Source organism: Momordica charantia (genome assembly GCF_013281855.1).
Source record: "Momordica charantia cultivar OHB3-1 chromosome 1 unlocalized genomic scaffold, Mcharantia_2.0 BLBB01000001.1, whole genome shotgun sequence".
Lineage (NCBI taxonomy): Eukaryota > Viridiplantae > Streptophyta > Magnoliopsida > Cucurbitales > Cucurbitaceae > Momordica > Momordica charantia.
In genome coordinates this window covers 15,814,639-15,828,680 of record NW_028275157.1, presented here as the reverse complement: position 1 = coordinate 15,828,680, position 14,042 = coordinate 15,814,639, and the positions used below count along the sequence as shown (strand labels likewise).

The window sequence follows — 14,042 nt, the reverse complement described above, 5'->3', positions numbered from 1 at the left end:
ATATGACAAAATTTTTAAAATCAAAATTTCTTTTGTTACCAAATATAAATTAGATCAATAATACTAAATTATATAAATTATATACTTTAGATAGATATATTGTAGATAAATATTTTTTTCGGATTGAAGATTTTAGTTTAAGTAATATTGTGGATTCCTTATTGAATTATAAGTTATATACTTGATTATAGGTACATCTCTAAATATAATTGATATACTTAATGTAAAGTAATAATTAATATAAATTAAATATATCAGTTATATAACTAATACAGCAAACATGAAGTATATTGGTATATACTTTATACTTTAGGTGAGCATCGGTCGGTTGGGGTCGGTTTTTGGCCGATTTCGACGTCGAAAACCGGTCTAGTCGGTTTCGATGGGTTGGAATTGTTTTTTTATTTTTTACGTTTTTGTATAAATCAACCGTTTAACCTACAGTTCGATCAGTCAGTTTGGTCGGTTTTTAACGGATAGTGAACTAAAAAAAAAGCAATCCTAAAGAAGTGTCGGTTGTTGTGATTGAAATGCAGAGATTAGAAGAGAAAAGAACTAAGGAAGGGGAAGAAGAAAGGAAGAAGGAAGAAAGAGAAGAAAGGGAAGAAGATGACTCCCCTTTTCGTCATAAGGCGGGAAATTAGACCAAGAAAATTTTGGAGGAGAGAGGTAAAAAAGAAAATAATAATAATAATAAATAAAAGTATAATAAAATAAATTCACGTGAATAATTAAAAGAGCACCTCGACATGTCGTTCGACATTTGATACTCTGACATTAGATATACTACTGAAGAAGTTATATCTTCTGGTTGAAGATTTTGGTTTGAATAATATTGCAACTTCTTACTAATCATTCGAGTATATATTAATGATATACTTTTGTTTAGGTATATTAGATATATATAATTTACATGTTGTATTAAAAAAAACTTATATATAATTAATATACTTAATATGACGCCTATTCATTACACTAAATGGTATTCGAAGGGATTTTAGATTAGTCGTGTTTGTTTGTTTATACATAATATGGAGCATGCTTGTTTGTTAAATAATATAGCATACAATAAATTTTTTGTTTGTTTCTTTTTCCTAATAATTTGACCCTATATGGAAGGGGCGGATCACGTGGGGGACAGGGGTGCACGTGCCCCCGGATTAATATTAAATAATATAGCATAAAATAAATTTCAAAAAAACTTCCGTTGATAATAGAGGCCATGCCCTGCACTCTGCTCCAAAATTCGAATCTAGCCCATGCAAGTTTCTTTATTGTTTTTATTTTCACTGATTGTTTTCTAGATATATTTTTTTTCCCAATTTTCGAGATCGAATCACGTCCACCGGAAGTTTTTTGTGTTTTTATTTTTTAAATGTATTTTGATGGTTTTTGTTTTTGAAATATATTTTTATTCATTTCTGTTTTTCGAAGCATTTTTTAATGGATGGGTCAACATATTGTAATTTGTTTAATATATTTTTATTATCTTGTGATTGAATTTCAACGTTAGTCTTCTTTTCATTTAAAGTAAATAATTTTAAGTTTTATGTCTAATTAAGATTTTTTAGATAAAATATTTTTAATTAAATTTATATTGGGGATCATATTTTTTTTTAATAAAACCCTGACTTAGACAAATGTAGTTTTATCACTTTATTTCATAAAAAAAAAACCATACAAACTCACTATTTTAACAAAAACCAAGTTTCTCAAATTTACTATTGCCGAAACTTATAATTTAAAAATCAACTCTAATGTCGATTTTGTCTAAATCCTATTAATTATTTCATGGCAAAAATATAAGTTTTCTAACTCATTTGATCCATGAGAATATTTTTCTCAACAATTTTTCAAACGAAAATCCATGTAGAATTTGAAATACAGGTGAAAATTCAACACTTTATCCAATACAAACTGATACACATCGGCAAACTCAAGTTTAAAATTAATATTTTCAGTAAATATATTTACCTGCGTTTGTGCCCCTAACCTAAAATCTTGGATCCTCCATTGTTCCTAGGGAATCCAGCTTTGTTTGTTTTGTAATATATGATGCTAAAACGACGTGGAAAAACGCCCTTTTAGAAAGGATATTTTATCCTACGTGAATTTTTTTTTTTTTGGCATTCATTTTCATCTGTTAACTTTAATCCGATGTGTATTTGGCTCGAGGAGCTTGTGCCCCTCGACTTTTGATAATATTGAATTAATATGAAAATTGTGTACAAAATATAATAAAATTTTGCATCAACAATTGTAATATTTAAGATGAAGCTTGCGGAGGATATTTACTTAATTTTATATAAACCCTCCCTGGGTCCATCAGTGGTCACGTAAAGCAATAATTAATTTAGTATTTTAGTGTTGGAATGATTTTAAATTATGAAAATTTATGTGGTTAAAATTTAAAACGACGTCATAAGTAAAATAATATTTTTGTTCAAAATTTATAATATTGAATCTGACACAATACACAATTTTTCTTCTTCTTTTTTCTGGTCAGTTCAGAAAGTTTTGATGGTCCCAGTAGATTTGATAGTATGCGTGGCTGACTACTCGATATCTATTGGTTACATTGAATCTGACGTGGCGTACGCCTTTCTTCATCTATGCTTATATTGGCATCTTTTCTAATCCTAATATTTTATTAATTTTTAAATTTAATTCTCGTTCTAACATCTTTTTAATTACATTTTTAATATTAAAAATTAATTGATAATAAATTTATATGATATAATGTTTTGTAACGTAAAATTGATTACATCTATTAAAAGAGGAATTAAAAACAAAAATTGTAAATTTTTTTCTTCTCTTAGACATATGTTTTCTTCTTTAAATTTTATGTTGACTCAGTAATTATCATGTCATGTATGGTTATCATGAACAATATTGGTATTCTGATCTTTCTAATAGACATTATTTAACAAATTATAGATCAATAGCTTGAAAAATGATGTTGGTTCACCATTAGATTCTCTCATCAAATGAAGAAAAATAATTGGGAAAAATCAAATTTTATTTTGAACCGTATAAATTTATATCTTAAACTTTGAATTTTATAAAATTTGACCTCAAATTTAGATAACCTTTACTATCTTAAGTTTGACCTTAAGTTTAAATGAATATTGTAAATTTTACCTTAAAAGAAAATTTTCATGTGTATTTAATTAGTACAAAATTGGTGAAACTTTAGCAAAAAAGTAATATCAAAATTGGATTTTACTTGAAACTTGTGAGTTTTTGGAGAAATATGAGAAGAGTGTTGCTCAAATTGCTCTTAGGGACGTTGAAATCCGAGAGATTGCTCAAAGTTTTTAAGTTTAAGCTTACAAAAGAAGACATGAATAATTCTATCGGCGGAATTGACAGGAAATACCAAATGCCCCGCTAAGTTTTGGGGCATAGATTTGTACGCATAAGTAATTAATAAATCTGATACTTTTCAAGATCTGATGTTGAAAATTGAAATGGAAAATAATGTCCACGGTTGTGTTAAATCCCCCACAAGTTAATGAATGATGGAGCATATTCCATTTGTGAACTACTGCTTGTCTGCAAAATCGAATATCCACGAATAGAAAAAATGTTTAATTTTAAAATTGTCAAATAGATACAATTTTTCAAAAATTTTGAATTAGAAGGTGCAATTTTATCACATGTGAAAGTTTAGGAGTTTAATTTTTACCATTGAAAGTTTGAGAGTTTAATTTTTTCATTTATAGAAGTTCGAAGGTTTAATTTTTACACTTGAAAGTTTACAGGTGTAATTGTAACAACCACCATAGTGGTTTTTACTTTTGTAAAATTTTAACTTTATCTTTGCTTTGTTAAAATTAGTAGGTAAATTCAACCAAAATGGAATAAAAGATAAAAATTACAATACTTTTTACTACTCAAGAAGTCTATTACTCGCGATCTGCCCCTGCCCTTTTTGATGTCTGTCATCCAATTTCTCTTTTATTCTCTCTCTCTCTCACCTGCCCCGCTGCCCGCAAATTTTATCTTGGCCGGGGCAGTAAAGCAAGCGGAAGATTTTTAAAAGATGGTATATAAAGTACATAATCTAAAAATTAACTAAAATGTTTTTTCCTAAAAAAGAATAAAAATACAGTCAACAACTTTTATTATAGATTACGGAAAAATTAACGTCAGATACCAAAATGACTTCTTTTTCTTTTTTTTTTGAAAGAAAAGGACTTATTTTGTAAAACTTGAGAGATAAACTGAAATATTTAACAATTAACAATAGAATATATTATACAAATATTATAATCTATTTTTCTCTATAAATATGAGGTGAGATTCAAACCTTCGACAGAAATTCAAACGAAGGTTGTCGTACCTTAATCAATTCATATATAAATTTTGTTTTCTTTTTCAAATTGAATATTTTAGTTTAAGTAATATTGTAGATTTCTTATTGATATATCAAATATATAAGTGATATACTTTATTTTAAGTATATCACTAATATAATTGATATACTTAATATAAAGTAATAATTTATATCTAACATGATGTAATAATTGATATATCTAATATGAAATATATCAATTATATTAAATATATCAGTTATATACTTAATAAATTAAGTATATCAGTGATATAACTAATATGAAGTATATTAACTAAATATGTGAATGATATAGTTCATAGGTATATTATTGATAAATCTTCTTCAAGTTGAAAATTTTGGTTTGAAAAATATTGCAAGTTTTTTATTGATTTATCAAATATATTAGCGATATACATTAATTTAGGTATATCACTTATGCATAATTGATATATTTAATATGACGTCTATCCATCACACGAAATGGCATGAATGATATACTCCAAATTGGTACAGAAAGCAGAAAATGGATTTGGAAAAGATGGAAGTTTTCTTGACGTTTCCAAATTTTGGATAATTATTCTTTACTAGAAAATATCCCACCGAATGCCTTTCTAGCGAAAGATTGTTTTTGGGTTAAATGGCCACGCACCTAATATTTTCCAATAACATTGGCTAACGAAAATAATATAATTAAAAATATCAAAATACAAAAAAATTAAATTGAGGCAAGATGGAAAAAACAGAAACTAAAACGCATATTTAACCTTGTATCAATAACTAGAGAAAATCACTATCATTCCTTAGGATGCCAAACTGATCATTATTTAAGAGAAAATCAATAACACAATAATAAACTATCTCAAAATAATAATAATAATAATAATACAATAATAAAGAATTTGTAAGGTCACTCATTTGACTTCTGTTATTTTACATCTTATTTAGGTGAGTATAAATTTTACAAGGTGATGTTTATACTCGACTACCACTTGATAGGATAATGTTCAAAACTTAAACTAGGTTAGAATATACTTGAAATTTATTTTCATAAATGAATTATTAACAGTTTCAAATTTTTTTTTAATACAACTTCTGGACGTGAAGATTGAACTCATAACCTCTTTAATTAGAAATATATGCCAATTATCATTGAACTATTCTTATTTTGACAAATATGTTACGTAGCTGTACTCCTATAGTATTTTTTTTATAGGATTTTGTTGCCTTGATTGAAGGTATTGAGATCCTAATCTTCCTTACAATACACCTCGGGAAAGAAAAAAAATGTATCTTTCCTAACGAGATATGAGAATTCCAATTTGATTATTAAAGTGTATAACTGGTCAAAACATTGCCATATTCCATTTGTTACAGAATCACATTTTCCTGGAAGAATTCAAAGAATCACACATCACATTTGCACCCCAAGTTCAAATCCACAAATATATAAATATACATGATTTGGCAGCAAATCATATATACAACTGACCCCCCGCACAAGACATAAATTACAAAGTTCAAATTACAGACTTTACAAAGATGATGACCGGATCGCTGCAAGCTCCATCCATGTCTTCGAAGGCGTGTGATGAACGTTGCTTTGTTCTTGCAGCTGAAAACCTCAGTTCACCATAAGTCAATCACAACGTTCTGTTTGAATAGGCTAGGATTTTAAAGCCAGCTGATGAGCTAGCTCCTAGCAGAGTCCCCACGATCAATTCGAGCTGCTCGCCATGACAGTGAATTGGAGGATTTCAATAACAAGCCCAAGGCTGAAGAGCAAGTTGCTCTTACAATTTCTTCTCCTGATCGGCTCATCTTCCCAACCAATAAACCAAAAACCTAACAAAAGTTATAATAAGATGTTTTCAGATACTACTGCAATGAAACTCAAAGGTACTTAACTTAGTAGCTGAGAGTTGGGGAAGAACCTGTGTGTAATAAAGGGACAAAATGTGTTGGTCATCAGTCAGAGCTAGCATACTACTTGAGAAGTAAATTGCGTTTGCCTGAATCATTGGCCAAGGTGCATCGAATGCCTGCAATATCACAGAAAGAATGCAGATATCTCTCTAGATCATGAAGTAAACTGAATAAAGAAGTAATAAAGATTTAACGACCATTATCGGCACCAAAATGAAAATTTCCCTAGAATCCTTTTTGTTTTTCAACCAAAAATAATGCCTCCAAATTTATGTCATTCAACTACCAAGAGGCTCAAATCACTATGAAAGAAGTGTGACAAAGTGAAACTCAATCGAAATGCCAACAAGCATTGTGAAAAAGGACCATGAAATTATACTAACAGAACACAAAACAAGTTCAGCAGAAAGAAATTAAAGAATAATTCAAATTATGATGCATCAAAGCCTAAGGTAAAGGTAAAGAAACAAAAGCAAAAGAAGTCCTTGAAAGGAAAAATATGGAAAGAATACAGTTGTGAGCTGAAGTAGAATAAAAGGCGTGAACCCGAGAAATAATATATATAATACGTATATGATAGCATGGTAAAAAGATGTTGGATGAGATATTATTGGCAGTAAGAAATTAATTCCCCAACGTCACTATTTCTCTTGAAGGTATGTCATAGTTAGAATGGAAACCTTTATTGTCGTTGCCATGTAAGAGTCAACCCTGGAGGGAAGGTACTGAGAAATTTGCTTTGAGAAATCACGGACAAAGTCTTCATAGTCATTTCTGAAAGGAAGCAATGAGGCATATTTGTATTTCAATGCAATATAGGAATCAGCAATATTAACATCCATTTCCAAGGATAGGCAGCCATGTCAAATTTATCGCTCACCGATGATCTGAATTGAAAATATGCATGTTGAAGAGGGTAGAGAACTCTTCCACTTCCACTAATGAAGCAATTCGCTTGAAGGTAATCTATCCCCAAGTAATAAGATCAAATAAAGAGGGACAAGAAACAAAACAAAAAATAATTATGTTTCAAAAGGATAGGATGTGTCAAATTATTATCTAAAAAGATCCTTAGTCATTACCCGGCAAGCTTTACGAACACCAATATCATCATCATAAACATGCAATACCAAGCGGGGAATAGTTGCATTAACCTGAGGCCAAAATAGTTGTAAATAAACCTGCTAGAATGAAGTCCTAAAGAACTCCCTCGAAATACACACAATAAATATAGTTTTATACTCGTTACACGATAAGTGATCAAAGGTAACAGATGAAATCTAGAACACAAATTTTTAAACTAAAATAGTTGCAAAAAACTGAACCACCCAACCCTGGGTTAGTTGTATTTTTAGTTGGGTTGGGTCCCCTTTTTGCTAAACCAAAATTTTGGTCCGTTCACGAGTTGAGAAAAATGAGTGCTGGTTCAACTTGAACTAAACCGAATGAAATATATAAATCTAAAATATAGAATTATTATTATTAATTAAGTCACTCAGCCAATCTACTTTCAATTATGGCGTTCCAAATGCATCTGCCACCTCCATTTTCTTCACCTTTCATTTCTGTTCACATAGCCACATGCTCCCACTCCATTCTTCGCTCAGTCGTTGCATCTTCACTCCAGTATATCAGATTTATTTCACTGTCAGTATTTTGCTCAAGATCTCTCCTGATCCGACATCTAGCTTGTCCCTTCTCTACTTTACAAGATGGATCTCTCTCATCTTTGGCATCCAAAGTCCATCACTCTCACCCGTCCATTTCTCTCTAAAATTTGTTCATGAATCACTGGGTAAGGTGATTTCTCTTTTTCTCTCTCTTTGAATAATTCTGAAACTCATCCCTCACTCTATGTTGTTCGACATGCTACTTGACCAATGTTGGTCTACATCTACTAGATCATAGCTTCCTTTAGCAGTCTTCACCTTGCAACCTGATGATCCAACTCGGACTTTGAAGGATTTTGTTGGGTTGATTTGATGGCTATATTTGAGTAGGGGAACGAACCAACCTATTGATAAAATGTCCATCGAGGAAGCACGGACATGCGACATGCGACATGGCGACACGTCAATTTCAAAAAAAAGTAGGACACATAAGAACACTTGCGAGAAGAAGAATGAGAAAGTGCAAATGAAGAAGAATAAATGAAGGAGGAGAAGAAGAAATAGAAGAAAAACTTCACTTGCGAGCTTGAAAATTTATGCAAGACCCAACAAGTGGAAATCAATAATAAATGTGGAAATAACAATGCAAGGGTTTGAACACAAGACTTCCTACTATGATGCATCTTAAACATGATTAAACGACCAATGAACCCAAAAGCTTAAACTTATGGGTTAGGGTAAATTTAATAATTTATATTGGATATCTAACCATTATCACACTTCTCAATTTTGATTGAAACAAAGCCACAACATACAGAGTAGTTTTGTAAGAGTCCAAACTTTCTATTAACCCTTATAAATCACATGTGTGTGCGTGCGCGTGTGTGTATATATATATTTTTTGATAACGGAGAGTCGGAGCTTTGCTCCCCTATACTCAAGGGCATCCGCACCCGCCCCAAGGCTCAGAAAGAGGTTTTTGGTATTAAGCTCACCAGAAGATTCGAATTTGAGACTTCTAAACCAGTATGACCAAGAGACGTCAAGCTCTTGCCAACTGGGCTGCTCCTTGGGGCTAAAACAATAAAATAAGTTAAACACATTCATTCCAAAAAGATAAAGAAATTGATATAACCCGAAATATATTGAGATAAAAAGATAAACGAACTACAATAGCTACCAAGTATTAGAGGTACTTGAACCCTCCCCTCTTGAGGTATTACTCAAGCCAAAACCATACTCATTAATTGGATACCTTCATTCTTACACCCTCACAGTATTTATGATACTCTCCCTAAAAACTTTCTATATCTAATTACTAAGGTACCCTCAATACCCTACTAATATCCCTAATTACCCTTAAAGCCATCCCTATCATTACCCCGCCCCCAAAACACACCTTCTCCTCAAGGTGTAGCTAAACTAAAACTACTTACAAAAAGAAATTTAAAATAGGACAGAAAAGAAATGGAATCATAAAGGAAGATGTCAAAAATAAAGTAGACAGAGAGTAGAAGATGACTAAGAGAAGTGATGGATGCAACACCATAAGAAGGAGAAGGGCAGAAAGTTTTCTTGACCTTCAACATGTTTATAAATGAAACTAAAATGAAGAAGCATGAGATTGTTGTCTCATAATTTTAGTAGGTAGCAATGGGTAGGGATAGAACCTGCTCAAGAAAAGCCTCACGTTGCTGCCCAACTCCATAGTTACTTAATACACCAAATGCAGCAAAGGCATTAGCTCGTATAACCGTATGCATGCAACTCTGTCACATTACAAGTAGGATATTAGTTTGCATTAAATCCTTACAATAAAATGACAAGTGTGTTGAAACTCTCTTTTTTTAAAATTAAAAAAAAAAAGAAAGAAAAGAAAAACCCTTAATTCTACACAGAATAATGATGATTCTCATGTATCTACTTATATGTCCTACCAAGGGTTGTACATTGGTTATAAGTTATCAGATATCACATACATTACTTTTTTTATGCGATCACATAAATTACCAATAATTACAAAAAAACATCAGATTTATTCTATCATTCAGGTTGTTTAGCATAAGAAAATGTGACAGAAAGAAAAAAGATCTCTTGCATTGAATTAAAAAGATTATATTGGCTAAGGCATGCAGGAACACACTTGGAGATGGCGGAGCCGCATAGAGAGATTTAGCAGAATGGGTTCAACTGCATCGTTGGGAGATGCTTCAAGTATCTAAGACAAGTAATGGAAGTTGATAAATAAACAGATCACAATTCAGAAAATAAGTAAAACAGATTAGATGTTAAATTGGAAAAGAGGAACTAACCATAAGTAAGCATGACAGTGCAGTTGATTGCACAGATTCATCAACATCATCCAATAATGCTAATATTACACCCAAAACTTGAGCTGTATACTGCAGAATTTGAATAACTGGTATCTGCAATTTTAAAGTTTTGGAAGAAGTCAGCTCTACAAATTTGTATAAGAAAATAAAGAATGCTAATGGGTCATAATGACAGCTACAACAGTTATTTTTACAAGAAGATGACAAAGGTTATAACGATGATAAGATAAAATGTAATGTGAATAAAATAATTATGACAATCATATGTATGTAATATTCGTATTATAGCCCCTAATCTTATGAGAAAGAAAGATTAGTAAACCATTCATCTAGACCCAGACTTATGTTACAACAGTATAACAAAACAATTAGAAGTCAAGTTAAGACATTGAATGTCAATTCCAATTTCTATAACTAACCAATGGTGGAAGTAACTATAAGGAAAATCGAATACCTGTACGAGTCCTCTTAAACACAAACGTCTAACAGTTGGAGACTCATCAGATACATGTCGACAAAACACTTCAACCATCTGTTCTAACAGGGAACCAACATGTCCACTACAATAGCAATAGTATGAGTTAGAAGTCAGCGTTGGGAATAAAATGAAATTACTTGATGATTCGAAAAAGACAAGTACACACAAAATATAAGAAAATCACAAATATGACACTCTCAAAAGGAAGTTGATTAATGCAAGTGGGAAGAAGAGATGGTAACATTGGAAGATGAAAAATTAGGTTTTCATTATTATGAGAGAGAAAAATTAGGGCTAGACTAGAAGTAGGAATAGAGTGGGCACATCGAGAGGATAAAAAGTTTTTTTTTTTCGGGGGAAATTTGGCTGCAGCTGACCCAATTTTTCTAATGGGATGGAGGGGGCACGCATTTTTTAAATGGGGAGGGGACACATTGGGAAAGATAAAAATTGAAAAGTTGTTTTTTTGTCTTATATTTGTGTTATTATTTCTAATTAATATTTAAAGAAAAATTATATATATATATACATATAATTTTTATTTAAACATTAATTAAAAATCATCACACACACACACACACATATATAATTTTTATTTAAATATTAATTAGAAATCATAACACATATATAACTTTTATATAAAAAAAATTAACGTGTCTCCGGCGTGTCATATCCTACTTTTTTGGAAATTGACATGTCGTCATGTCTATTGTCGTGTGTCCATGCTTCTTAATGGGTGCACCTCTAGACAATGTGATGTTTTTAAATCATAAAAGAACTGAAGAAAAAGAAGTGGAAAAATCATTTATTTACTTGAGGTACGGACATCTTTTGGTATTTGAATCAAAGAAAGAAAATAATATTCAGAAACAATTTTCATCTAAAATTTTATAAGATTAGTCCTTGAGTTGCTTTAAGTAAGCATTTCAACATTTTAATCTTTTGAAGCGGTGCTTCTGGTCCTTTTTAGTCGGTTCATCTTTACAGATCGTTTGTTCTTAGAAGAGATAAAAACAAAACAAATAAATGATAGTATAATACACAAAGTGAATTCCAACTAACGATAGCAACTCAGAAATAAGATTCTTCTATTAATACCTGTACCGGACAAACTCAGATAATGCAGCAACAGCAGCTTCTCGTTGATATCTTTGATGTCCGTCCACTGATTTACTCAGTATCAAGCATATATGTTGAACCTGAAAGATAAACCATTAGATTACGATTTCAATTATGTGACATAATTACCTTTCAAAACCATGCTATAATAAGACCTTGTAAAGTTCTTGAGGGGGAATTATTACAAGGATACAAATTCCCGTGAGGAGTCTAAGGAAGATAAATAGAAGCTCCCTTATTAACAAAAAGAGAAAGAAGACACCAATATGAAGATTTAACCTTGACTAGATCAAATTGGTCTCGCAATTTTAAGTTCCTATCTTCAAAAATCCTTTATTCTACCACCCAAATCAATTGAGCTTAAGGTTGCAAGGACGGCAGAAAATGTGGATCAGCTCTTCTCCAATTGCCCCTCAGCTCATTATTTTTAGTCCATCTTACAAGAGGCCTTTGGCTGGCAATTCGCTCCTCCATCAAATATGCATTTGACCTGCTAGCTTTGGTTCTCACTGATCAACCATTTAGGGGAGAGAAAGAAACTCTTTGGTCTAACTTTAGTAGTGCATTCTTTTTGAGGATTCGGCTACAGACTAGAAAGAAACAGAAGAGTGTTTGAAGGAAAGGGGAATTCTTTTGATTACTTTTGGTCCTCTGTTATTACTCTTACATTAACTTGGTGTAAATGCTCCCCTCCCTTTTCAAATTACAGTCTTAACATTCTTTCAGCCAATTGAAAGGTTGTAATCCATTGGCTTGGGGCCTTCACCTTTTTTTTTTCCTTGTCCTACAATTGGAGGCCTAACACAATATTATGCCGCAAAGCTTTCTATCTTGTTTGAAGTTCATTTTGATCATCAACACATATGAGAAAAGTACAGGACGAATAGAAGTGCCTTCAGAGCAATTAAAGAGTGGAATAGTGGATTGACTTGAGCAACAATCATCCGAAAGAACAATGAAGTTGAAAGTCATAGACTCATAGTCTATTAGGCAAAGAAATAAATAAGTCGGCTTAACCGCATTATGCACCAAGAAAAGAACTACCCTCACCCTAAACATCACCCAAGCAACCACTTCATCATTATAAGCATAAAATTGTTGAGTCTCAGTCACCATCTTCCATATGTTGACCATAAATTTAATGAAAGATACATTTGGGAAAACCGGGGGGGGGGGGGGGGGGGGGGGGGGGGGGGGGGGGGTAAGAGACGATTTCTATAAAGACTACACCAGCTGTCTACAAAAAAGAAAAAACAAAACAAAACAAAACCCTAGCGATCATTCTACAGTTACCTCTTTTGGCCTCTTTATAGCGATGCAACCTGCAAGTTCACCAATAAGATTTATCCACCTCTCATTTTCATTCTGCTCCCCATCTCTAGCTAAGATCTATAAATTTGATAAAATTTCATTAGCTCTTCTCACAATACAGGAGGCACAGAGTTCTCATAAATTGTCTACCTTCCCCATCTCGAGATCTCCCACACATTCACAAAATGCCTGGAATGCTGTGAGAAGTGCCCTGTCAAAGTAGGGGAAAACAAATGAAACTGTGATATCTTTTCTTATCAGAAACTTGAATTCAGTCTACAAACAAAAAGAGAGAGTATACAGTATGCATGTTTGGCATTGACTTCAAACTTAAAAGAGTGTCTTGGAATTATTCTTCCAACTAATTAAAGTAGGGAAAAACAGCAAATTGGAGACCTCTTGGACCAAATCTAAAATGTTTTGGAGTTGAACTTCCATCACAATTACACCCATTTAGATATTAGCAACTAGATCCCTCAAAATACTTGGTTCCTACATTTCTGCTTATATTTCCAATGTTAATCCCCCTCTTATTTCGAAACCAAGTTCCTATCATAGGAATATGTGGAATGCATTAACCCCAATCACCAGTACTAGGTGGTGGGCCGGCCTAACGATCCTCCACGTTAAACCAAAGTCTTCGAAGAATGTGTAAACTTGGATTATGAATATATCAAAATAAACAAAAACTGCAGCCTGCAGGAGCACATAATGTCAATGAACAAAGAGAACAGGTTTTAGGTTTAATTTCACTAAGATTTTTCATGCCCCAAGGGACAGCCCAGTTGCCAAGGGCTTGAGGCCTCTTGGTTATACTGACTCAAAGGTCTCAAGTTCGAACCTTCCGGTGAGCTTAATACCAAAAACCCTTGATGTCTCCAGAGTCCGTGCCACGGGCACAGGGGAGCAAAGATCTGACTCCCAGTTAT

At 32.2% G+C, this 14,042-nt stretch overlaps 1 protein-coding gene across 4 annotated transcripts in view; it reads right to left on the bottom strand.

Annotated features, from left to right (window-relative positions):
• Positions 1-5,643: 5,643 nt before the first annotated feature.
• LOC111013688 (ARM repeat superfamily protein) overlaps positions 5,644-14,042 on the bottom strand; it is a 37,961-nt gene continuing 29,562 nt past the window's right edge. For 3 of the 4 annotated variants that reach the window (XM_022288190.2, XM_088127891.1, XM_088127873.1), the window contains 12 exons: positions 13,264-13,324; positions 13,096-13,191; positions 11,782-11,882; positions 10,660-10,765; positions 10,185-10,298; positions 10,016-10,090; positions 9,543-9,641; positions 7,345-7,416; positions 7,143-7,228; positions 6,943-7,036; positions 6,271-6,378; positions 5,644-6,181 (listed from right to left, as the gene is read on the bottom strand). In XM_022288190.2, the coding sequence (XP_022143882.1) occupies positions 6,029-6,181; positions 6,271-6,378; positions 6,943-7,036; positions 7,143-7,228; positions 7,345-7,416; positions 9,543-9,641; positions 10,016-10,090; positions 10,185-10,298; positions 10,660-10,765; positions 11,782-11,882; positions 13,096-13,191; positions 13,264-13,324 (1,165 nt within the window). In that variant the 3' untranslated portion in view covers positions 5,644-6,028. Of the gene's footprint in view, positions 6,182-6,270; positions 6,379-6,942; positions 7,037-7,142; positions 7,229-7,344; positions 7,417-8,867; positions 8,948-9,542; positions 9,642-10,015; positions 10,091-10,184; positions 10,299-10,659; positions 10,766-11,781; positions 11,883-13,095; positions 13,192-13,263; positions 13,325-14,042 lie in introns of those variants that run through there. The other variant, XR_015792946.1, reaches the window with a different exon arrangement.